The sequence below is a fragment of the Taudactylus pleione genome, unplaced genomic scaffold (genome assembly GCF_031769625.1).
Source record: "Taudactylus pleione unplaced genomic scaffold, aTauple2 ptg000985l, whole genome shotgun sequence".
In the NCBI taxonomy this organism is placed as follows: Eukaryota; Metazoa; Chordata; class Amphibia; order Anura; family Myobatrachidae; genus Taudactylus; species Taudactylus pleione.
Genome location: NW_028285386.1, coordinates 1,347,736 through 1,375,193, shown reverse-complemented (window position 1 = coordinate 1,375,193; position 27,458 = coordinate 1,347,736). Strand labels below are relative to the sequence as shown.

The 27,458-nt window shown below is 47.2% G+C and overlaps 1 protein-coding gene across 1 annotated transcript in view; it reads right to left on the bottom strand.

Annotated features, from left to right (window-relative positions):
- The window catches only part of PLCB2 (phospholipase C beta 2), a 232,847-nt gene that overhangs the window by 113,234 nt on the left and 92,155 nt on the right, over positions 1-27,458 (bottom strand). Inside the window, exon 3 of the mRNA XM_088460803.1 lies at positions 23,134-23,202. Coding sequence (XP_088316929.1) covers positions 23,134-23,202 — 69 coding nt within the window. The remainder of the gene's footprint in view (positions 1-23,133; positions 23,203-27,458) is intronic.

Genomic DNA, 27,458 nt, shown 5'->3' with positions numbered 1-27,458 from the left:
TTTACAAACTGAGATGCCTCTGGCTTGGGGGAGGGGTTATAGGGAGAGTGGACCCAGTGCATCCTGGCAATTAAAAGCTTTAACTGCGTGGTGCCCGGATTTGGTTCCCAACCTATACCCCAAGGTCAACCCTGTGGACCCTAGAGACTTCGTAGAAACAGAGATAACAAAGGTAAGTTCTTACCATATATCTTATCAGGCTTATTCATGATGTTAATTATCAGGGTCCGAACGGACACCGATAATTAACATTCTAACTCACGACGGAATCATTTATCATTGCTCCAGCCATGAAAGCTGATGCGAAATCAGCTGTCCCCAAGAGCGGCTTCACTGCTCCTTTTCGGAGAGGTGAATCTTTTCACTGCTCATTTCGGACAGCAGGCCATTCTGCAAAAGGAAGGTAAGTAGCAGATATCTGTATGGGGACAGCGGTCCATTCTGCAAAAGGAAGGTAAGTAGGGGATATCTGTATGGGGACAGCAGGCCATTCTGCAAAAGGAAGGTAAGTAGGAGATATCTGTATGGGAACAGCGGTCCATTCCGCAAAAGGAAGGTAAGTAGGGGATATCTGTATGGGGACAGCGGCCATTCCGAAAATGAAAGGTAAGTAGGAGATATCTGTATGGGGACAGCGGGCCATTCCGCAAAAGGAAGGTAAGTAGGAGATATCTGTATGGGGACAGCGGTCCATTCCGCAAAAGGAAGGTAAGTAGGGGATATCTGTATGGGGACAGCAGGCCATTCTGCAAAAGGAAGGTAAGTAGGAGATATCTGTATGGGGACAGCGGTCCATTCCGCAAAAGGAAGGTAAGTAGGGGATATCTGTATGGGGACAGCAGGCCATTCTGCAAAAGGAAGGTAAGTAGGAGATATCTGTATGGGGACAGCGGTCCATTCCGCAAAAGGAAGGTAAGTAGGGGATATCTGTATGGGGACAGCGGGCCATTCCGCAAAAGGAAGCTAAGTAGGAGATATCTGTATGGGGACAGCGGCCATTCCGAAAATGAAAGGTAAGTAGGAGATATCTGTATGGGGACAGCAGGCCATTCCGCAAAAGGAAGGTAAGTAGGAGATATCTGTATGGGGACAGCGGTCCATTCCGCAAAAGGAAGGTAAGTAGGGGATGTCTGTATGGGGACAGCGGGCCATTCCGCAAAAGGAAGGTAAGTAGGAGATATCTGTATGGGGACAGCGGGCCATTCCACAAAAGGAAGGTAAGTAGGAGATATCTGTATGGGGACAGTGGGCCATTCCTCAAAAGGAAGTTAAGTAGGAGATATCTGTATGGGGACAGCGGCCATTCCGAAAAAGAAAGGTAAGTAGGAGATATCTGTATGGGGACAGCGGGCCATTCCGCAAAAGAAAGGTAAGTAGGAGATATCTGTATGGGGACAGCGGGCCATTCTGCACATCAAATCATACGATCCGCTTTAGGACCTGCGGGAGCGCGCATTGGATCGTATCCTATACCAAAAATACACGATTGCTACACGATTCATCGTAAGACTCGTCGAAAATCGGGCAATCGACCCGAAATCGTGCAGGTGTCTGGAAAGCATAACTTATGTGTAGTTTGAGAGCAGCACAGGGTCTGCTACTTTTGGTACGATAGGCCCATCACTCTGATATTCTTCTCCTTTTGTAATTTTTGTCCACAGAGTTTACCTCTAATTTAAAAATCTGGAGTAACTATATGAAATGGCGTCTTTATTTATAAAGTAGCACATATTATATAATTTAGGGGAAATAAAAAGAAAATGATTGCAGTGTTCCCAATCACATTGCAAACTGTTTGCTTTTAGTTGTGTTCTATGGTCCTGATTCACAGGCAACTTTGCAATTGCGATCCTTGCAGATATGGGAATGCACAGGAGGCCTCACGCCTCCTGTGCATTACTTATCCAAGCTGCGTTGTTCAACGCAGCATCGGATACTCTGCAGGAACATCGGCCAGCTAAGTCATTAGTTAGGAGGGGCTGAGGATGTTACTGGGCCGGCAGCTGCAGCGCACACAGAGCACGTCCTGCAGGACCCGGTCAATTTTAAAAACTGGGTCCCTGGGAGTTAGCTTTTCAACTGCGGGGGGCATATCCAGGCGGCGCTTCTCTGGCGGCAGACTTAGGAGCCGCTCGTGGCACAGCAGTTGAAAATCGCTGATATATATATATATATTGTGACACAGTTAGGTTAGGGGGTCCCTCTCCTGGATAGAGGACTCCTTCCTTACACACACACACACACAGCAGCAGGGAAGCAGCACACCAGTTTGGATGCAAGTACAAGCTGGTCGGTGCCAGTCTTTATTGTACAATGTCAGAAACATAAAGAAAACATAAATATAAAACCTAGCCCTGTCGGGGCACTAACTTCACAGGTAGTTCCCTCACTACCAGAACCTGGCAGGGCCTAATGCCCTCGCCAGCAACAAAAGCACAGCACAACACTCACAGTTAGGTATCCAAGTGTCTCTGAGCAAACTCCCTGTCTGCTCTCCCAGGTGAGACAATCAGCCCTAAACAAACTAGGCTTATATTGGCCACTCTCAGGTGGAAAACTAACAATCCTGTTACCAGGCTGCGAGAATCAAAACCTGGAGTGGCCGTGGGTGGAGCCCTCCCTCCCCTCTCACCCACAACCCCCAGGTCCCAAACCGGCTTTTCAAAAAGCCGAGACTCAAGCCTGCTACACTGCAGACTTTCTCCTGGGGGTTTAAAACACAAAAGACAGGAATCTGGGACAAATGTACCTGCCACAGACCACTTTACCAGTGATCCTATCACATATCCCCCCCCTTTGTTTCGACCTGTGGGGCGGAACAACTGAAGCCCCCAAACAATGAACGCGTGACAATGCGTCAGCATTGGCCAGCTGGCTTCCTGGCCTGTGTTCCACTGAAAATTTAAAAGTTTGTAACGTAAGAACCATCTTGTAATTCTCGCATTACTGTCCTTATTTTCAGACATCCACTTCAGAGGGGCATGGTCAGTGATCAATTTGAACTTTCTTCCAACCAAGTAGTACCTGAGAGCCTCTAACGCCCACTTTATGGTCAACGCCTCCTTCTCCACTGTGGCATAGTTTCTCTCATGTACATTCAACTTTCTGCTAAGATAGAAAATAGGGTGTTCCTCACCCTCCTTGTCCTGGGACAGGACCGCTCCTATACCTACTTCTGATGTATCGGTTTGTACTATGAATTCCCTTTCAAAATTAGGAGTCATCAGGACTGGTTGGGAACACAACGCTACTTTCAACTCCTGAAAAGCTTTCTCTGCCTCAGGACTCCATTCTACCATGACTTTTTGTTTGCCTTTGGTCAGGTCAGTCAGTGGGACTGCCATGGTGGCAAAGTTGGGTATAAACCTCCTGTAGTACCCCGTAATTCCCAAGAAGGCTCTCACCTGCTTCTTATTCAGAGGCCGTGGCCAATTTTGTATGGCATCAACTTTATTGAGCTGAGGCTTTATCAGGCCTCTGCCAATGGTGTATCCCAGATATTTTACTTCCTCCATGCCTAGACAACACTTTTTTGGGTTGGCTGTCAAACCTGCCTTATAGATGGAGTCCAACACTGCTTGCACCCTGGGTAAGTGAGACTGCCAATCAGGACTATGAACGACCACGTCATCCAGATAAGCAGCCGCATACCGTCTATGGGGCCTTAGAACCCTGTCCATCATTCTTTGGAAGGTAGCAGGTGCCCCATGTAGCCCCAAGGGCAACATCTTGTACTGAAACAAGCCCTCTGGCGCTGAAAAAGCTGTCTTTTGTTTGGCGCTGTCGGTTAACGGTACTTGCCAATACCCTTTGGTTAGGTCAAGAGTGGTTAAATACCTTGCCGTCCCTAGTCTCTCAATCAGTTCATCCACTCTTGGCTTCGGGTAGGCATCGAATTTTGAAACACTGTTCAACTTTCGGAAGTCATTGCAGAAACGCACACTCCCGTCGGGCTTTGGAATCAACACAATGGGACTTGACCATTCACTATGTGATTCTTCAATAACCCCTAACTCTAGCATATTTTTAATTTCTTCCTTCTCTTTGTGCTTCTGGTAACCTATATTGCTTTAGATTAACTTTAACTCCTGGGTCAGTGATGATGTCATGTTTAATGACCGAGGTTTTCCCAGGTACGTCAGAGAACAGCACCCTATTTCTAATCAGAAACTCCTTGACCTCTTGTTGTTGAATTGCCGACAGGGTTTTTGCCACTGTCACTTCGGGAACTAAGGGCCCTGGACTTACTGGAGGGTCTCGGACGGCTGACAGTACCGTTCTATCTTTCCAGGGCTTTAACAGATTTATATGGTATATCTGTTCTGGCTTTCTTTTCCCCGGCTGGTAAACTTTGTAATTGACCTGCCCCACTCTTTCTAAGATTTTAAAGGGCCCTTGCCATTTAGCCAAAAGTTTATTTTCCACAGTGGGAACCAATACTAACACTCTGTCCCCAAGAGCAAAGCTGCGTAACCGAGCATTGCGGTTGTATACCCTCTGCTGTGCCTGTTGAGCCTGTTCCAGGTGCTCTCTCACAATCGGCACTACCGCAGCAATTCTCTCCTGCATTTGAGAAACATACTCAATCACCGTTTTGTAAGGACTAGACTGCCCCTCCCATGTGTCTTTGGCAATGTCTAGTAACCCCCTTGGGTGTCTCCCATACAACAAGTCGAAGGGTGAAAACCCGGTGGAGGACTGGGGAACTTCTCTTATGGCCAACAATAAATACGGCAATAAGTAGTCCCAATCCCTACCATCCTTGTCGACCACTTTCCTAAGCATGTGTTTTAAAATCTTGTTAACCCTCTCGACTGGCCCATCGGTTTGGGGGTGATAAACCGAAGTTCTTAACTGTTCGATTTTGAACAGGCGGCATAACTCTTTCATGACTTTGGACATAAACGGTGTACCCTGGTCAGTTAGTATCTCCTTAGGTATACCCAGCCTGCTAAAGACATGAACTAGCTCTCTGGCAATGGTCTTGGTTGACGTATTGCGCAACGGGATCGCTTCCGGGTACCTGGTAGCATAATCCATTATGACCAGAATATACTGGTGTTCCCTGGCAGACTTCATTAAGGGTCCAACCAAATCCATCGCTATTCTTTCAAACGGCACCTCTATGATAGGCAATGGAACTAGTGGACCCTTAAAATGTGGCCTGGGAGCATGATACTGACACTCAGGGCAGGATGCGCAAAAGTCAGATACCTCTTTATGAAGCCCGGGCCAGAAAAACCTCTGCATTATTCGCTCAGTGGTTTTCTCTACCCCTAGATGGCCTGCCGTTATATGACCATGGGCCAGATCCAACACTGTTCTTCTGTAGGCTTTGGGAACTATTAGTTGTTCCACAACATCTTCCCCCTTCTTAGTCACCTGATATAACAAATCCTGACACATTGCCATGTGGGGATAGGACAAAGGACTATCAGGGTCTACGGGTTTACCATCAACTACTTTTACATTCTCCCTGGCTTTTACCAAAGTAGGGTAATTCAACTGCTCGACGGCAAAGACCTCTCTTCTGACCTCTAAATCAGGCAGATGATCACCTGGCCCAACAACACTTCCCACCTCAATGGGAGGCACATCAGTTGGCGGGCCACCATCACATTCCACATTCTCTAGTTCGCCAACCATAGTAGAAAAAGGGAATAACTCTGACTCAGAAGAAACTCCCTCCTCCACTACATCGACAACCTTCTCAAATGGATCGGGGTTGTTCACCTTTGGAACAAAACGGCTTTCCCACAACTTCCAGAAGTGAGCAAAGTCTCTCCCCAATATTGCATCGTACACCAGACTATGCACCAAACCCACAGAAACTATAGCAGAGCCACATGGTGTCTCGATGTTTACCTTGGCCGTAACATAATATCGAGTATCCCCATGTATGCAGGTCACACCAACAGTTTTCCCTGTATGTCTCAAGGGGTTCACCAGCTCAGCTTTTATAAGTGTCACCAAGCTACCAGAGTCTAACAGTGCCTCTACTCGGTTGCCATCTACAGTGAGTACACACATGTGCTTATCAGTCTCAGCCTGCCGGTCAGCCGTACAGGCTATCTGTGCAAAGAAAGACCCCCTGCGGTAGACATGAGCAGTATCACATTGCATAGGTTCAGTTGTAAGTGCACAATTAGCGGCAATATGGCCGAAGCCACCACATCGGAAACACTGAGTCATATTAATGTCTAGTCGTTTACGGGGCAAGAACCTTCCCGGCCTGGCAGGCCTGTCTCCAGGTTCTACACCCTCAGTCTTAGGTACATTCCACCGCCCAGCACCCTTCTCCCCTGGAACAGTCTTACCAGTGTCTCTGGGAGTTCGCCGGTGCGCCATCGGGGCTCGGTGGGGCATACTCATCAGCTCCTCAGCCGCCACGTACCTCTCCACCAGCTCGACCAACTGGTCCGCGGACTTAGGGTCTGCATGGCTCACCCACTTGCGCAGAGTCACAGGTAATGATCGCAGGTACCGGTCCATCACGACCCTTTCCACGATCTGGGGTCCCGTCAGCGTCTCGGGCTGTAGCCATTTTGAGGACAGATGGACGAGGTCATGCATCTGTGAACGTGGAGGCTTGTCCTTATGGAACTCCCAGCGGTGGACCCGTTGGGCACGAACAAAGGTGGTGACTCTTCCAAGCGAGTTAGGATCTCCTGTTTTAGTTTTTTATAGTCCTTGGCATCAGCCAGGCATAAGTCGAAATATGCTTTTTGTGGCTCCCCAGACAAAAAAGGTGCCACCAGACTTGCCCACTGCTCCTTGGGCCAACTCTCCCTTTCGGCCGTTCTTTCCAATGCGGCGAAATAGGCCTCCACATCATCGCCCGAAGTCATCTTTTGGAGGAAGTGACTGGCTCGTACAGAGTGAGTGGTGGTGGGAGGACCAGTAGTAACATCTCTGGGCCGGGCGACCAGGTGCTGTACCACCTCTCTTATGGCCTGGCGGGTTTCCTCAATGGCGACCTGTTGTTGCCTCTGGGCTGTCTCCAAGGCCAACAGTTGCACCCTGGTGGGTTCCTGCTGAGCCCTGGTAGATTCCTGCTGAGCTGCTGTAGCTTCCTGCTGAGCCCTGGTAAATTCCTGCTGAAGTTTGTTTGTCTCCTACTGAGCTGCTGTAGCTTGGAGCAAGGCTTTAATAATGTCCTCCATTTTGTCCCGGGGTGTAGGTTGGAAGCTGAACCTTGCCTCTCTGAGTATTGGCTGATGCCTCCTCTATGGGACTCCAAGGACACAGTGTTATTTCCACACTCACAAATTGGGTGTCTGTCCCTTTTTCCTCTTGCTGCAACTTCAGTGTGTGTGGGTGCCCGCATTCTCCACCATATTGTGACACAGTTAGGTTAGGGGGTCCCTCTCCTGGGTAGAGGACTCCTTCCTTACACACACACACAGCAGCAGGGAAGCAGCACACCAGTCTGGATGCAAGTACAAGCTGGTCGGCGCCAGTCTTTATTGTACAATGTCAGAAACATAAAGAAAACATAAATATAAAACCTAGCCCTGTCGGGGCACTAACTTCACAGGTAGTTCCCTCACTACCAGAACCTGGCAGCCTAATGCCCTTGCCAGCAACAAAAGCACAGCACAACACTCACAGTTAGGTATCCAAGTGTCTCTGAGCAAACTCATTGTCTGCTCTCCCAGGTGAGACAATCAGCCCTAAACAAACTAGGCTTATATTGGCCACTCTCAGGTGGAAAACTAACAATCCTGTTACCAGGCTGCGAGAACCAAAACCTGGAGTGGCCGTGGGTGGAGCCCTCCCTCTCCTCTCACCCACAACCCCTAGGTCCCAAACCGGCTTTTCAAAAAGCCGAAACTCAAGCCTGCTACACTGCAGACTTTCTCCTGGGGGTTTAAAACACAAAAGACAGGAATCTGGGACAAATGTACCTGCCACAGACCACTTTTCCAGTGATCCTATCACAATATATATTAGGGGTGTGCACCGGCCACTTTTCGTGTTTTGGTTTTGGATCTGGATCTTTCTTCGTGTTTTGGATCTGGATTGGTTTTGCCAAAACCACCCTTCCGTGTTTTGGGTTCTGGGTTTTGTGTTTTGGATCTGTATTTTTTTTTAAAAAGCATAAAAACAGCTAAAATCACAGAATGTGTTGGTTTTTCTGCTCCTATGCTATTATTAACCTCAATAACCTTAATTTCCACTAATTTCCAGTCTATTCTGAACACCTCACACCTCACAATAGTGTTTTTATGTCCAAAAGGTTGCACCGAGGTAGCTGGATGACTATGCTAAATGACACGAGTGGGCGGCACAAACACGTGACCCATCTAGGAGTGATACTGCAGTGGCAGACAGGATGGCAGTTTGAAAAACTAGGCCCCAAACTGTACATAATGCAAAGAAAAAAAAGAGGTGCAAGATGGAATTGTCCTTGGGCCCTCCCACCCACCCTTATGTTGTATAAACAGGACATGCACACTTTAACAAAGCAATCATTTCAGCGCCAGGGTCTGCCACACAACTGTGGCTGAAATGATTGGTTCGTTTGAGCCCCCACAAAACAAGCTGGCAATTAATCTGTCCCTGCACAAACTGGATCTACGGAGGCAAGATGTCGTCCTCATCCTCCTCATCCACCGATTCCTCACCCTCTTCAGTGTTGTGTACATCCTCATCCTCACAGAGTATTAACTCTGGAGGCTGGTCTCCCTGGAAGAGTTGATAATTAATTTTTATGAACATCATCTTCTCCACATTTTGTGGAAGCAACCTCCTACGCCTTTCGCTGAGAAGGTTCCCGGCTGCACTAAACACTCTTTCGGAGTACACACTGGAGGGGGGGCAACTCAGGTAAAATAGAGCCAGTTTGTACAGGGGCCTCCAAATTGCCTCTTTTTCCTGCCAGTACAGGTATGGACTGTCTGACATGCCTACTTGGATGCTGTCACCGATGTAATCCTCCACCATTCTGTCAATGGTGACAGTATCATATGTAGTGACAGTAGACATGTCAGAAATTGTTGCCAGGTCCTTCAGTCCGGACCAGATGTCCAAACTTGGTCCTGCCTGCCCTGCATCACCGCCAGCGGGTTGCTTAGGATACCTAAGTTTTTTCCTGGCAGCCCCAGTTGCGGGAGAAAATGAAGAAGGAGCTGTTGACGTGTCACGTTCTGCTTCAGCTGACAGTGTTTTCACCAGCAGGTCTTTGCACCTCTGCAGGCTTGTGTCGGCCGGAAAGAGAGACACCACATAGGCTTTAAACCTAGGATCGAGCACGGTGGCCAAAATGTAGTGGTCTGATTTCAACAGATCGACCACCCTGGAATCCTGGCAAAGCGAATGAAGGGCTTCATCCACAAGTCCCACATGCCGAGCGGAATCGCTCCGTCTTAGCTCCTCCTTCACTTTCTCCAGCTGCTTCTGCAAAAGCCTGATGAGGGGAATGACCTGACTCAAGCTGGCAGTGTCTGAACTGACTTCACGTGTGGCAAGTTCGAAGGGCTGGAGAACCTTGCACAACACGGAAATCATTCTCCACTGCGCTTGAGTCAGGTGCATACCCCCTCCTTTGCCTATGTCATAGGTGGATGTATAGGCTTGAATGGCCTTTTGCTGCTCCTCCATCCTCTGAAGCATATAGAGGGTTGAGTTCCACCGCGTCACAACCTCTTGCTTCAGGTGATGGTGGGGCAGGTTCAAGAGTGTTTGCTGGTGCTCCAGTCTTCGGCACGCAGTCGCTGAATGGCGAAAGTGGCCAGAAATTTTTCGGGCCACCCAAAGCGTCTCCTGCACGCCCCTGTCGCTTTTCAGAAAATTCTGCACCACCAAGTTTATTGTGTGAGCAAAACATGGGACGTGCTGGAATTTGCCCAGATGTAATGCCCGCACAATATTGGTGGCGTTGTCAGATATCACAAATCCCCAGGAGAGTCTAAGTGGGGTAAGCCACTGGGCGATGATTTCCCTCAGTTTCTCTAAGAGGTTGTCGGCGGTGTGCCTCTTACTGAAACCGGTGATACACAGCGTAGCCTGCCTTGGAACGAGCTGGCGTTTCTGAGATGCTGCTACTGGTGACGCTGCTGCTGTTGCTGCGTAAGGTGATACATCTACCCAGTGGGCTGTCACAGTCATATAGTCCTTAGTCTGCCCTGTTCCACTTGTCCACATGTCCGTGGTTAAGTGGACATTGGGTACAACGGCATTTTTCAGGACACTGAGGACACTTTTTCTGACGTTTCTGTACAGTCTCAGTATCGCCTGCCTAGTGAAGTGGAATCTAGACGGGATTTGGAACCGGGGACACACTACCTCCATCAATTGTCTAAATCCCACTGCACTAATGGCGGATACCGGATGCACGTCTAACACCAACATAGCAGTCAAGGCCTCAGTTATACGTTTTGCTTCAGGATGACTGCTGTCGTACTTCATCCTCGTCGCTAAGGACTGTTGGAGGGTCAATTGTTTAGTAAAAGTAGTGGTGTTCCTACTTCCTCTCTGGGATGATGAACGACTCCCAGCAGCAGCAACAGCAGCAGCGGCAGCAGGAGGCGTAGCAATGCAGGATCCTCCGGAGGAATCCCCGATAGGAGAGTCAGTCATGCCAGTGACATGGCCTGCAGGACTACTTCCGATCCTGACTAAGGAGGAAATTGACGAGGAGGGAGTTGACGGTGTGGTTTGCAGGCGCTTGGATACAACAGGACAACGGGATTTAGGTGTCCCTGGACTGCTTACGGTCTTAGCCAAAGTTTCTGAGCTTGACAGTAACTTATTATGAACGCGCTGCAGGTGCCGTATAAGGGAGGATGTTCCTAGGTGGTTAACGTCCCTACCCCTACTTATTCCACCTTTACATATGGTACATATGGCAAGACAGTTGTTGTCCGGATTTGGATAGAAATATTGCCAGACCAAAGAGGTGGAATGTTTGGTCTTCTGCCCAGGCATGACCGTGATGGGCATTTTCATCCCACGGACAACAACTGTCTCCCCCGGAGCCTGATTTAAACAAACCACATCACCATCAGAATCCTCCTCGCCAACTTCCTCCTCAGCGCCAGCTACACCAGTATCCTCATCCTGTTGTACTTCAACAGTGACATCTTCAATTTGCATATCAGCAAGTGGACTGTGGGTGCTCCTTTCAGCACTTGCAGGGGGCGTGCAAATGGTGGAAAGAGCCACCTCTTCCCGTCCAGTGCTGGGAAGGTCAGGCATCGCAACCACCACCACACTTGGACTCTCCTTGGGGATTTGTGATATCTTCTTAGAACGCACAGTTCTTCGCTGTGCTTTTGCCAGCTTAACTCTTTTGATTTTTTTAGTGGGAGGAGGGCTTCCATCGTCATGTGAAGCTGAACCACTAGTCATGAACATAGGGAAAGACCTTAGCCATTCCTTGCCACTCCGTGTCGTAAATGGCATATTGGCAAGTTTACGTTTCTCTTCAGATGATTTAAATGGTTTTTTTCAAGGTCATTTTCCTGAACTTTGTCATTTGGGATTGTATGTGCCCTCTACTATGACATTGGGCATCGGCCTTGGAAGACGACGTTGATGGCATATTATCGTCTATGTCATGACTAGTGGCAGCAGCTTCAGCACTAGGAGGAAGTGGTTCTTGATCTTTCCCTATTTTATTTTTATCTGAGAAAGTTTGGTCCTCCATTTATGCTATATTGATATATACGTGCGGCTAAGGCGCACACAAACACAGAAAATTATTTTTTATTTCTGTTGGAGACTAGTGCAATTTGTGGGTTACACCACCCTTTAAGAAATGAGCCAGCCGGCCTTTTACTTATGGGACACAGGCACACGCTTGGCGCTGCTCCTTTGTTGATGCACGTGCAGCTACAGTGCACACAATTCATAAACACAGAAAAAAATTTTTTATTTTGTTTGGAGTACCCTTTGGGGGTTACAGCACCCTTTAGCGGTCAATCCAGCTGGCCCTTTATTTATGGGACACAGGCGCACGCTTGGCACTACTTTCTTGATGCACGTGCGGCTACTGCGCACACAATTCACAAACACAAAAAAATATATATTTTTTTATTTTGTTTGGAGTGCCCTTTGGGGGTTGCAGCACCCTTTAACAGACAAGCCAGCCGGCCTTTTACTTAAGGGACACAGGCGCACGCTTGGCGCTGCTCCTTTGTTGATGCACGTGCTGCCACAGTGCACACAATTCACAAACACAGAAAAAAAAAATTTATTTTGTTTGGAGTGCCCTTTGGGGGTTACAGCACCCTTTAGCGGTCAATCCAGCTGGCCCTTTATTTATGGGACACAGGCGCACGCTTGGCACTACTTTCTTGATGCACGTGCGGCTACTGCGCACACAATTCACAAACACAAAAAAATATATATTTTTTTATTTTGTTTGGAGTGCCCTTTGGGGGTTGCAGCACCCTTTAACGGACAAGCCAGCCGGCCTTTTACATATGGGACACAGGCGCACGCTTTGCGCTGCTCCTTTGTTGATGCACGTGCAGCCACAGTGCACACAATTCACAAACACAGAAAAAAATTTTTTATTTTGTTTGGAGTGCCCTTTGGGGGTTACAGCACCCTTTAGCGGTCAATCCAGCAGGCCCTTTATTTATGGGACACAGGCGCATGCTTGGCACTACTTTGTTGATGCACGTGTGGCTACTGCGCACACAATTCACAAACACAAAAAAATATATTTTTTTATCTTGTTTGGAGTGCCCTTTGGGGGTTACAGCACCCTTTAGCGGTCAATCCAGCCGGTCCTTTATTTATGGGACACAGGCGCACGCTTGGCACTACTTTGTTGATGCACGTGCGGCTACTGCGCACACAATTCACAAACACAAAAAAATATATTTTTTTAGTTTGTTTGGAGTGCGCTTTGGGGGTTACAGCACCCTTTAGCGGTCAATCCAGCCGGCCCTTTATTTATGGGACACAGGTGCACGCTTGGCACTACTTTGTTGTTGCACGTGCAGCTACTGCACACACAATTCACAAACACAAAAAAATATATTTTTTTATTTTGTTTGGAGTGCCCTTTGGGGGTTACAGCACCCTTTAGCGGTCAATCCAGCCGGCCGTTTATTTATGGGACACAGGCGCACGCTTGGCACTACTTTGTTGATGCAAGTGCGGCTACTGCGCACACAATTCACAAACACAAAAAAATATATTTTTTTATTTTGTTTGGAGTGCCCTTTGGGGGTTACAGCACCCTTTAGCGGTCAATCCAGCCGGCCCTTTATTTATGGGACACAGGCGCACGCTTGGCACTACTTTGTTGATGCACGTGCGGCTACTGCGCACACAATTCACAAACACAAAAAAATATATTTTTTTATTTTGTTTGGAGTGCCCTTTGGGGGATACAGCACCCTTTAACGGACAAGCCAGCTGACCTTTTACTTATGGGACACAGGCGCACGCTTGGCGCTGCTCCTTTGTTGATGCATGTGCAGCCACAGTGCACACAATTCACAAACACAGAAAAGATATTTTTTTTTTTGCACTTGGGGGGAGCACCCCTGATGGACAGAGCACCCCCTGGACAACACTACAGCACCCCTTTAGGACTGGGACACTGCACAGGACTTTGGAGTGGACACAGCCCCTATGGACAACTGACTGCACAACACAGTCCAGCCAGCCCCTATGGACTTTGAAGTAGTGGACACAGCCCCTATGGACAACAGCAGCGCAGCGCAGCACAGCACAGCACAACACTACACTGCACTACACTACACAGCCCAGCCAGCCCTAACTCCCACCCTCCCTCTTCACTGTCCACAGCCGAGTGAGAAAATGGTGCCGAGGCGGGTACCTTATATAGGATCCAAAACCCGCGAGACCCATAAGGCGGGATGATGACGTTTTGCCTCGATTTCAGATCCGAGTCAGGCGGGAAAAGTTGAGCCTGACTCAGATCGGCCTCGGATCGGGGAGCTCGGGGGGTTCGGATTTCAGAAATCCGAACCCGCTCACCCCTAATATATATATATATATAGTATACACACACAGACATATATGGATATATAAAATAAATACAACAAATCATTTGTTCCCTACATGTGCATGTTAAACAATTTATCTCCTTACTCACTCCCCAAAAAACATTACTACACCCCAAACCATGACATTATACCATCCCCACATTACTTCAGTATACTCCAATACAACATTAACACCTAACCCGATAAAGATAATACACCCCCACCTCACCGCCACAACGACCGACTCTGAATGAGGTCCTAAGTTCTTTCATTCACCAACATTGGTCCCAACCGATAAAGTTAATCAATTTTTCAACATCAGATTCAAATCCATCAAGTTCTTCAAATTATCAACATCGGTCTAAAACCGATTCAGCTCTTAATCCAGCATTGGTCACTGCTCATTCATTCAGTATTATTATCTCCAGTTAACAGTCCAACCTGCGGTTTTATAAAGACATTCCATTCTTGGTCTCACCTTCAGGCCCATCATCCTCTGCAGCTCATCTACCTCCTCACAGCATTACATGAGGAAGTCCTGGCTCAAGCCACCCAGGTTTATTTACATTTCCTAAGTCTCCTCTTCAGCCTCCCACGCCTGTTCCAGCCCAAACCAACCCTCAGGCATATGCAGTGGACTTCCTTAGATCATTTCTGGTAGACTACTGAATTTGGGAGAGTTCTCCTGGGCTGTCTTGTGAGCATACAGCCCTGTCGGATCCCACCCACTTTCCCTATGAAGTCCGTGGCCTCCAGGAGCATGAAGAATTGATATGTGGTAAAATGCGTCATAATTGTCCAGAAATTTTGGCATTATGCAGCGTGACAGCAGTACCATGAATTGCAGCACCAAGCCCCCCTCTTTTTCCTGCTGTTCCCACCTGTCTACCCATCCAAGAAGTCATCATTAAAAAGAAGATAAGTAAGCAATAGATGTGTAAGCAACAAATGTAAAGTCCTTGATTTTTATGAATACGGTGTCTTACAATTGTGGAAGGATGGAAAGCTCTCTGCCTCCAGATTCCCCTCTGGTGTGAAAAACTCCTAACTCTGCAGAATACCAATACCATTGTCACTTACTTTTGCATACAGTATATACAGAGAGCTCAAAGCATCAATCAGCTTCAAAAGTCCAGCAACCGGCCCTTCAAAAGAGTCTGCATTGGAGTCAAAGGGGTAAATTTATTAAGATGGGAGAAAAAAATTCTGTGTCTTTACCCGCATAAAACCTGGCCAGGCTCAGAGGAAACGGGTAACGTGGGTCTTCTGACCCAGTACCCGTTTACCGCATGGTGATTGGCTGATATTCGTAAGCTGTCTTTGTCAGCTGTCACTGGGGAGGGAGAGATTACAACCTCTCTGTATGGTCTGGACCGTTCAGGTTTTAACCCCATCCCCACTTCATACTGGGAGGCTGTAATCTCTCCCTCCCCAGTGCCAGCTGTCACAGACAGCCTCCCGAATGACACCCCCCCTGGAAAGGACCCTCACCCCTCGTCGCCGGTCCGTTCCGGTCTGGCGTTCAGGGGAGATCTGGAGTTTCCGGCGCTTGGTGATGACATCATCAAGCACCGGAACTGCACCCGTGTGCAGTGTGATCGGTGACCCCCCCTCCCTTCATTACACTTACCTGCATCTTCCTGGCCTCCGGTGGTCTTCTCCCGGCTTCCCGATCAGGTGATCTCCCATACTGCACTGGGGCCCGATCAACTGATGACCAGGGCCCCAGTGCACTGTGGGAGACCAGCTGACTGGAGAGGAGCCATCACCGGAGGCCCGATCACCGGTCCCTGGATTCAGGTAAGTGAAAAAAAAAATGTTTAATTTTTTTTTTTCTTTTTTTTACAGCAATTAGCTTGCGGTCTCTTTAGACCACATAGCTGATTACTGGTACCGGCTCCCGCCTCTGCTCTCCCCGTTAGAGCAGAGTGGGAGCCCGGTAACCGGGGGAGACCCTGGATAACGCCACCTCCAGGTGGCGTTATTATCACAGGGCTTCCCCCGGTATTTTTTTACAATTTATTTTTAGTAACTTGCACACAGATCACATTTCCCATTACAATTATGGGAAATGCGATCTGCTTTACTAAAAATAAGTGATACTGGGGGTTGGAGTAGAATTTTACTAATTCTACTCCAATTGCCCTGTAATAAATACAGGTGAAACTAAAATAATGTGAAAAGGGTGTGAAAACACCCTTTTTCACTTTATTTTAGTAAAAATAATGTTAATAAATAGAGCCCTCTGGGAGATATTTGGGTTTGTATTGACAGAGAATATCCAGTTACAGATAGCCTCTCCTCCATGGTAAATCTTCACAGTGCTTATACAGATGTGACCGTCTGTACACTATACAGTGCAACACACCCGGCGTGACCAAGCCGCACCGAGAAGTGCAGTGTACCGTCTTTTTCTTTACATTTTTGCATCTTATTTGCCTCAATGACACAACAAAACACAGCTCAGTGTACTAGAGACACTGGGCACCGATTTTAACTGCACAGGAACTAGTTTCAAACACGTACAAAGTCGTAGATGATGTACATTGGTACTTGGGGCTCTATTTATTAACATTATTTTTACTAAAATAAAGTGAAAAAGGGTGTTTTCACACCCTTTTCACATTATTTTAGTATCACCTGTATTTATTACAGGGCAATTGGAGTAGAATTAGTAAAATTCTACTCCAACCCCCAGTATCACTTATTTTTAGTAAAGCAGATCGCATTTCCCATAATTGTAATGGGAAATGTGATCTGTGTGCAAGTTACTAAAAATAAATTGTAAAAAAATACCGGGGGAAGCCCTGTGATAATAACGCCACCTGGAGGTGGCGTTATCCAGGGTCTCCCCCGGTTACCGGGCTCCCACTCTGCTCTAACGGGGAGAGCAGAGGCGGGAGCCGGTACCAGTAATCAGCTATGTGGTCTAAGTAGACCGCAAGCTGATTACTGTAAAAAAAAGAAAAAAAAATTAAACATTTTTTTTTTCCTTACCTGAATCCAGGGACCGGTGATCGGGCCTCCGGTGATGGCTCCTCTCCGGTCAGCTGGTCTCCCACAGTGCACTGGGGCCCGGTCATCAGGTGATCGGGTCCCAGTGCAGTATGGGAGATCACCTGATCGGGGAGCCCGGAGAAGATCACCGGAGGCCAGGAGGATGCAGGTAAGTGTAATGAAGGGAGGGGAGGTCGCGGGGGGGGGAGAGGGGGTCGCGGGGGGCGGGGCTTAGCGCCAGGGGCGGGGCTTAGCGCCGGTGGGGGTAGTAGCGGTGGTCGGTCGGCGCATGCGCGGGCTCTTAGTCGCGGTATTTTTTCCGAAAATACCGCGACTAGAGTGCGGATGGGATCCGCAGGGACAGAGCTTTATCGCAAGCTCTGTCCCTGCAAGGGATTTATAGTAAATCCCTGTGATATTGCCTGAATTCGCAATGCGAATTCACTCGGTAATATCACACTACAATCCGCATTCAATATGGGGATTGTAGTAAATAGAGCCCTTGGTGTGAGAAAAATCCGAGGCTGCTGCATCATAACACTTCATATAAAGGGCCTGATTCAGTAAGGATCAATATTACGAATGCAATAGCAATTACACACACAGTTCAACTGCGATTATATGCTAATCCATTGCGATCACTATGCCGTCGCAGCACAACATAAGGATGCCCACTTTACCTTACACACATCCGTAATATTTATAAAGACCGTCGCAGCCTTACGCACACTTGCACAAGGTCAGACCTTACTCAGAAATTGCTAACTTCAGTACATGCTATGAGTCCTCAAGCTGCTTAAGGCATCGCAGTGTATAATATATGCATGCCCCATCAACGGCGTTCAAACGCACTGGCACCCCTGTGTTTCGCCGACCACCCCCGTCACCTCCCACAAATGGCACTCAGTCCCGATTGCAGTGGCCTGTTCGCGCACGCGCATTGCAATGCATACTCCTGCGCAGAAAGCAACAATCAGCCGATTGCCTGCTTATTAGCAGTTACGATCCAGGCCCACAGATTCAGACACCATTGCACACAGATGTACAAATGTTTCACATGAAATTAGTCAGTGTAATCTAACAGAGTAATATTGTCGCCTATAGTTGTTTTATTTATGCAAATAATATGCTAATTTTAAAAGAGAAGAATGCTTGGCACGGCCGAACTGCTCTGGACCTAGCGCGCTGACAGGCTGTTCGGCACGACTGAAGCAACAGTGAATGAGGACACATCTGTACTGTAGGTTATTTTACTCTGTCCATCAAGTGCCATATAGACAGCCTTAGTAATACAATAGTTGGAATTAGGGTCATCTTTAAACTATTCCCTAAATAATCTCTATTCCAAGTAATGTTTATGGTGTTCACATGTGGGATCATAAATACATGCAACATTAATCTAACGTTATGCTCCTCTACTCTGCATAACTAGGAATGTTTAAGGGGCAAATGCATCAGGTTTCAGACTTGTAATTGCAATTTCTTATCAACACTATTCATGGCAATAACATATAACATTCGCAATGTATCATAAAACACATGCATGGACAGGGTCTTCCCGCGATGTGTCAGAAGTGAAGTGATCGCATCAGTGGTCACTTCACTACGGTCTTGTTGCTCTGCAGCACTACTGCGTCTGTGTGATCTACTGAAGGAACCCTCTCACGCTAATTGTTGTGCAATATAGCCCTTAGGTTACAGCTGCAGGGGCCAAATTGCTTTGCAGCCCCCAAATGGGAGTTGCGGTTGCAGTCAGGCAGGGACGACAGCAGATATCAGAGGGACCTCCTGCGCTCTCTCCTTCATACATTTAGGTGATACTTAATATTTGCAGGCATCCCCGAAAGCAGCTGTTTTCTGGGAATATGCTGCAAATATTGAATGATAAATAGGCCCCTAAGTGGGACAAAAAAGGATGGTTTCACACCACATCAAAACAACTTTTATAGACTGGCTTTATAGCAAAGACAACAATAAGATTTGCATACAAAGAAGGTGACGGAGCTAGTTCTAATGATATGCAGAACAATAATAACTGCCATTATTGTACAGTAAATACAAAAAAGAGGAAATGGATGTTGACATTTGAACAAAGCCAACAAGGCACTGTCTGCGTCAACAGAACTGAAAAAGGGGGCTATGCACCAGACTATGACCCTCTTTTGAAAAGAGACCTGTAAAAAGTGGCCTTCAGCTGAGCAGCAGCGTATGCGTGGTGTCGGGGACTCTAGGTAAGATATCTCAGGATTATAGAATTTTCAGTTGTTGGTGAACTTTTCCTGTAGCTACAGTATATCATTACAGAAAATTAATTATCAGAGAGAAACATAGGAGCATTTCCAATTGGCCGCAAGGCCATGTCAGTGTAATTTACGAAGACCTCGCAACCAATTTTGGATTACCACAGGTATGCACACTCCCGATACCCGTGGTATCCAATTTAAAAATGTGGTTGTGGGTTTTTTGTGCAGCAAATTCCTGTGGGAGGGGAATTTTTTTTCACTCAGCCTCCAGCCTGCATGTGCAGTGTAGTGTAGTGTGTGCGGGGAGCGGGTGCAGGGTTAGCGGCGGTATCATAGTGTAGCATGTGACGAGTGGGTGCAGGGTAAGGGTAGTGGGCTGCAGAGTTAGGGGTAGCACCTGTCCTGTGCCCAGCCGGTCCATGGAAGCTGCCTGCAATGCTAGAGAGCAGGAGGAAGTTGATAGAGCTACAGAAGGTGATATATTAAGGACTAATTGGAAACTTACAATTGCTCAATTAGTCATTAGGGGAAGGGGTGCCGCGGGGATGCAGTCAGGCTTCCCGACTGTCTAATCCCAGCAAGGTACTAATGACAGGCGTCGGAATCCCGACGCCTGTCATACCTACGCCGGGAACCCGACGCCCGGCATACTGAACGAAGGTAAGCTAGGCGCCGGGTGTGGACAGGGGGGGGAGGGTTAGGTTTTAGGGCTCCCGGGTGGACTTAGGGTTAGGCACCCCCCGGGAGGGTTAGGCTAGGGGAAGGGGGGGTTAGGGTTAGGCACCCCCGGGGGGAGGTTAGGGTTAGGCACCCCCCGGGAGACTTAGGGTTAGGCTGCGGTGAAGGGGGGGTTAGGTTTAGGCACTTGGGACTTGGTTAGGTTTAGGCACTTAGAGGGGGGTTAGGCACTTGGGGGGAGGTTAGGGTTAGGCACCCCTAAGGGGGGGTTAGGGTTGGGGGGGAGTAAGGTTAGCGATACTTGCCTTAATTAATGATTGGGATCTTCACCCCTGTTGGGCTGCCGCTGTCAGGATTAGAACCATGCGGCTGGCGGTATTACATACTTATTCCTGCCGTGGAGGTCCAGTTTACAGTCCGGACAATTTTTCCTTAAAGTAAGGATTTAGGGAAAAATTATCCCCACTCTGGAGGCACTAAAACAAAAATTTAGCACTCCAAAAAAAATCAAAACCCCACATTTGATCCCAATTGAGTACCAAAAATGTCGCACCTGAGTGAAAAACCCACCAGGCGCAAGATTTTTCGTAAACTCTCACCTGATTAAATATGCCCCATGGTCACTCAAATCATACTTTACTGCTCTCCATGAATGACTGGGAGACTCCCACACTTAGGGGAGTTCTCCTGGACTCCCAGGAGAGTAGACCACCCTCACGGATCCCCAGTGAAGTGGGTGGTCTGATGTTTGATGACACTATATGAGGTGCATTGTGTCATCGTGAGGAGTGGGCGGGGCTGCAGTGTTGCAATGATGATATTCACTTTGCCACATTTTCCTGAATCATACTTACCTACTCTCCATGAAGGTTCGGGAGACTTATTATTTTTCAGATAGTCCTAGGGACCCCTGGAGGAGTGGGTGGATCTCCCACTACCTAGTGAAGTTGGCAGGATGGGGAGATAAAACCAGGAATCATGTGTCTCTAGAAAGGGGGCGGGGCCAAAATGATTCACGTAACTTTAGCCCTGCAGCTCACTGCAGAACTGCGCATTTTGCTGCGATGGGTCTAATAATAGGCAAAGCCCGAGCCCATCCCCAGGGTGGCCATCTGCATCTCCTTTTCCTGGGGAGGAGAAATTAAAAATTAGCAAGTATGCCCTGAATCTTCCACTTGAACCTTCCTGACCGGGATCTCCTGGAGAGGACGATTAAACAGTTGTTAAGTATGACTTAAACTGTTCCCTTTAAGTAGGAAATATTTTGTAACCGTTTTATTAATAGTCCTATGTAAAAATGTATAGTTCTTTCCATATATACAAAATAGAAGGTTCACATATCCGGGTCCCTGACTCTAATGACTCTGAAATGTGCAGGTTGTGTATGTAAGCTCAGAATCACAAGCCCATATGAGACTTTATAACAACAAAAAGCAGCTGCGCTGCTCACAGGCGAGATTTCTTTTCTGTGGATTTCCCTAGTTGCAAATCAGACCAGTAATCACGTCCTACTATGCAAATCCTTGCAAACCCATGAACACGAACTCAGGCTAGGAGAGTGCAGCAGCCAACATTAATTAGGATTTCATGGGGGTATCCACAGGATAACTGGATTTGAATTCTGTCTGCACCATACATCATCTGTGATATACATCAGCATCATTCGTACTGTAATGACCTGATTTCATTATATTTAGAAAAATTTACCAATTATTTAAACAAAATAAAAAGCGCCCATAAAAATAGAATACATATAGCTTATGCGGAGCCATACATATCATGGCTCTGCGTGTGCAGCAGGTGTAAACAGCCGCCTCCTAACATGGTGTATATGCATGTCACTACAGGTCTGCATGGCCGCCATTTGCATAAACACTCCCGGATTGCGCTTTCCCTCCACCATTTCACCTCTCCAGTCATAAGGAGACACAAGTGCTGGGTGTGCGCAAGGCTACACTGGTGCATATGAGTATGTTCTTTTCGTGGGCATCCGCACTGTTTAAATGTGCAATATACTCTATGCAAACGGACATAAGTCCAACTCAGCATAAGGCCCATAGTGTGTGGCCTTAGAGAAAGATTGGTAATCTTTGCATGTGTGGGGTAACTTCTGAATCACAGGAGTATAGTTACTAAAGTGCAGGTTTTTAGAAGTGGAGATGTTGCCCATGGCAACCAATCAGATTCTAGCTATTATCTTCTAGAAGGTGCTAGATACAGTAAATGTTAAGTAAAATCTGATTTGTTGCTATGGGCAACATCTCCACTTCTAAAAACTATCACTTTAGTAAATATACCCCACAATGTTTTACAATGGTGTCATTTTAAATTGCATCTCACAGAATTTCAGTGTACTCTGTGAGAAAATTGTAAGGCAATTGATACTGTCTCAAATAAAAAATGGTGGCTGGTTGTATAAGGGCCTCAATCAGAGATGTACGCTAACGCGATCACAGCTGCGAAAAATATGTTAATGTTTCTAAAGCTTACCCGAGCATAGGGACTCCCACTGCTACCTTCTCATATCCGTCCGAAGACGTACAACAGTGTAAACATCCCTTACATCCCTAACATCGATGCAGATCAGCCAGTCACGTAGCATGAAAGTCAAGTCTGCCATGCCTTAAACACCTTAGCTCTCCTGATATGCAGAGAGCTCTCATGCTGCGAAGGAGATCGAAACAGCTCATTTATGCATGCCGGTCAGACACATCTGCATTTTCCTAACCACCCCCCGGCTACCTCCCCCAAACGCTGAATACCTGTCGCTCACTTCGTGAATTAATGCTCTGTGTGAAGGCAATCACAATCACAAAGCAATCTCTTCACGTGCGCAGTGCGGCTTACACACATGCACAATGGCAAACAATCACTCGATCTGCGTAAATATTAGCATTGCGTATCTCTGATTTAGCTAAAGAGACATCCTATCATCTTATTGTCGGGAGTCTGCTCCCGTTCACAGATTGGCGGCCTTAGATGATCGGCGATCCGTCTGCATATCGGGGAAATTCAACATGTTAAAAATCCTAACTTTCTGGTTCCAACCATTTTTGTGTTGGTATCGGGGAAGTATTGCCCCAATTCGCCGGCAGAACGGGGAATTGGGGCAATACCTAGAAGATATATGGGCCCTTTAAGACATCAGCCATTAAAGATTTGTTAAATACAGGTACTATATATAAAAATCATGTATAATATATATTGGGTTTTGCATTTCTTCAGAGCTTTATGATGTGTCATACCTTTGGAATTTTAGCATATTTTCCAAATCGAGTATCTCGAATAGTCGACAGTTCAAGAAATTCAATTTCCTATAGGAGAGAAAAAAATTAAATAAATACAATAATAATATAACATGTAGTATAATTAACATGGTGAACAAAGGACTAATTATAAAACTCTATTCACATACGTCCTGTCTCCTCAGTGCATGCACAGTGGAAGCCAAAGTGCATGCCCCGACAGCTCCCACTGCTAGTGAGACAGGACAGACCTAGAAGAGGAGGTCTGGTAGCCGGGAATGGGGTAAGTATGGGAGTAGGGACAGAAAAAGCAGCTGCAGCACTGTGAGGAGCAGAGCAGCTGAGAGATCGGTGGAGAGGAGGAGACAGTAGTCCCAGCCTGGGGACGGGTCCCGGTGCCTGTACAATCGACCTGCGAGGACCGGCGGTGGGACCATGCATGTGCAAAACACCGGCTTTTAGGGACTACATCGGCTGCAGCCCCTAGTTGCCAGGTGGGGCTGCCCAATAGGCAGAGGAGTGTCTTCCCACTGAAAGCACGCTCTCTGTAAATCGCAGCTAGGACTGGCAGTCCCAGGGGGAGAAAACACCTACCCCTGGGACTGCATGTCCTGTGTGTGAATGGCAGGTAGCACTTCCAGTTGGAAGCCATTGACGGGCAAAATGAGGTGTAACGGTAGATGTGGTTACTAACTGCTAGGGGACGGTGGATCCTGGCTGGGACAATGGATGAGACATGCCCCCTTCAGAACTGGCACCTGGAGACCACCGTCTCTATTGTTTCCGGCCTTCGAGTTTCAAAATCAGGGGAAACTCACACGTAAATGCAATCTTGGCCAAACACGATTTACCCCAAAGAATGTGTAATAGTCGAATTAAGTGCTGAGAACACTGTATTACACACTAAAGATGTGAACCTCTTCAAATACAAGTGCTAGTATGTCATAGGGCAGGACAAGAAGCGTCTAAAAGTAAACTGGAAAATGTAGATGCTACACAGAAAAAGAAGTGTAACAGTAAAGATGAGTCAGTTTTAAATGTCACAGGATAAATTGTTGGTATATTGAATCAGGTGCCACAAGACATTTCATTTGCAATCAAGAATGGTTCGCTACATTGAAATCGTGTGATCCAATAACAATTAGAGGAATAGGAGATAAAGTACTTACAGTTACAAAAGTTGGGACAGTTAGAGTGCACATGAAAACGGGGGGTAAAACCAAAGTCACAGAAATTTAAGATGTATAATATGCACCAGATGTGGGGACAAACCTCATAGCTTTAAGTATCACAGGGGGAGATGTATTAACGGCAAAATGCGGTAAAACCCCCGAAAATGCAGTTTTCGGGGGTTTTAGCGCATTCCCCGTATGTATTAAGCAGCAGAATGCGCTGCAGTCTGCTGCTTCGCGTCACTAGGCAACGCCACCTTCAGGTGGCGTTACCCAATAGAAGCCTATGGGCTTCTTTGCGTGACGCTCGGGACTGGGAGGGATCCGATCGGATCCCTCCCATGAGCCCCCGCGGCCCGCGGCCTTCTGCGCATGCGCAGAAGGACTTCTGGGTGTTCAACCCGGAAGTCCCTCTGCCCAGCAGCATCGCAAAGGACAGCTCTCATCGAGCGAAATCCTTGGTACATACCGCGGTAATGAACCGCGGTATGTACGCGAAGTCGGGGGGGATGTGCCGCAACGGCGATGTCGCCGTTAATACATCTCCCCCTTAGAGCAAAGGGGGTATAAAGTCCAATGTGCAGAAGGAAAGTGTATTGAACAGAAGAGGGACTGTAATAGCAAGAGGTACCCGGTGACGACAACTATATGTACTTGACACAGAGGAGTGTTATGCCATGATGGCTTCTGACTCACAATCTATGGAACTCTGGCACAGAAGATTATGTCTTAGATATGACAGTGTAAAAGTGTACATTGGAGCTCCTTCACAGACAGCGTCCAGAAACTTCTAGACAGGATGGTTACAGGAATATATGTGAACAACAATGAAAGACCAAAGCTGTGTAATGGGCAAGCAAAGTCATTACCCATTTCAAAAATAAACAAGCAGAGCTATGACAACTCTGGAATTAGTACATACAGATGTGTGTGATCCAAAGGAAGCAAATTCGATAAGTGGATACAGATACTATACTTCATAACATTCATTGATTATTTCACCAGAATGACACACATTTATTTCATAAAAAAAGAGTGAAGTGATGAGCAAAATGTCAGACTAAAAGAGATGAGTAGATACTCAAACTGGTCACAAGTTGAAGGTCTTGAGGTCTGACAATGGAGGAGAAAATCTAAACAGAGATGTCAAAATCTTTGTAAAGAATCATGTAATTGACATCAACAGACCATTGCCTACATGACAGAACAAAATGGTGCGAGCGTGCAAACCAATCTAGCTTGATCTATGCTGAAAGGTACCAGCCGGAACAAGTGCTTTTGTGTAGAAGCAGTATCTACAGCAGTGTATCTGAAGAATCATGCTCCCACAGTTGGACGAAAAGATAAAACACTGATAGAGGTGTGGTCTGGAAGAATACCAAGCATCAATCATCTAAAAGTCTTTGGGTGCATTGCATATGTACATAACCCTTATGGAGAAAAGAAACAATCTGGATTCAATCCATGAAGTGCGTCATGCTTGGATATTGCCAACTGATTAAAGCAGGGGTGGACAATCCATGGCTCTCGAGCCGCATGAGGCTCTTCTGAGCTTCTAATGCGGCTCCCGGCTCGCCAGACCCCCATTGTTACTCAGAACGCTGGTCTCTAAAGCCATCAGAGGCTAAAGAAGCCTCTGATCGCTTCAGAGGCCAGCGTTCCCAGTAATGCAGTGTGCAGGTGTTGTCATGACGTCACCCGCAATGGGATGAAGCCTGTGCATCTGCTGGATCCAGTTAGATTCAGCAGGCGGCAGAAGCAGCAGCAATGGTGCGGCGGGACTCGGGATCCCTAATGTCGTGGAGCAGTGCCAGCTCGAAGGTAAGTTTCTTCATAGGGGAGGGGGAGCTAGTGCTGGGGGCACGACTACAGGGAGCATTTCAGGAGGGGAACAGCTACAACGGGCATTGCTTATTGGGCACAGCTACAGGGGACAGTGCAGAAGGGGCGAAACCACTTGGGGGCATTGCTTAATGGGCACAGCTACAGGGGGCATTGCTGAAGGGGCACAACTACTGGGGGCATTGCAGAATGCGCACAGCTACAGGGGGTATTGTATAAAGGCCACAACTACTGGGGGCATTGATTAATGGGCACAACTATGGGGGGCATTGCTTAATGGGCACAGCTACAGGGGGCATTACAGAAGGGACACAACTACTGGGGGGCATTGCGTAATGGGCACAACTACAGGAGGGCACTGCATATGGGGTACAACTACAGAGGGCATTGCAGAAGGGACACAACTACAGGGGGCATTGCAGAAGGGGCACAACTACAGAGGGCATTGCATAGTGGGCACAGCTACAGGAGGCATTGCATAAGGGCCACAACTACTGGGGGCATTGCTTAATGGTCACAACTACAGGAGGGCACTGCATATGTGGCACAACTACAGGGGGCACAGCAAAATGGGCACTGGCATTCTCAATGTATTTTATGTGGTTCTGGATTTCAATATGTATTTTATGTGAACGTGGCTGTTTCAATGTTTTCTATGTTGCTCTGGCTTTTTCTTTCACTTCAACAGTGAAAAATGTATATTCGGAAGATTATGTAAAATGTTTATTTTCAATGTCCTGGGCTTGCCCCCAGCGTGACTAAAAACGGGGGTGTGACACAAGGTCATGCTCCTGCAAATGTCATACCAAAGGTGTGCGCACAAAAATGGGGCGTGGCCTTGTGACAAATAAGCCATGCCCCTTTTTTGCCCACGCACCTACGGCGCGCGCATGCTATCGGCTCTTTCGATTGACTACATATCTTTTTTGACTCTTTGCCTCCAACTGGTTGTCCACCCCTGGATTAAAGGATACAGACTCTGGAATACTAAAAGGAGGAAGCTCATTAAATCAAGAGATATTCCAAGAAGGAGCACTATTTGAAACAAAGCAGGAATTAGAGTTGCAGAACAAGTATGTGATATTCTATAGGCCAGCAACTAGAGGCATGTCTGAACCAGAAACTACCAGCCTGGACTTAAAACCAGAGAAAATAACTTTGAATAGTGGAAAACCACCTAAAAAATATTACGAGGAGTTTGCAAATATCACATAGTGTGAACTCCAAAATATCCAAGAGACATGTCAAGTAATGACTGTTGTTTGTGGAAGTCAGCAAAAGACAAGGAGACAACATCACTCAATGACAATA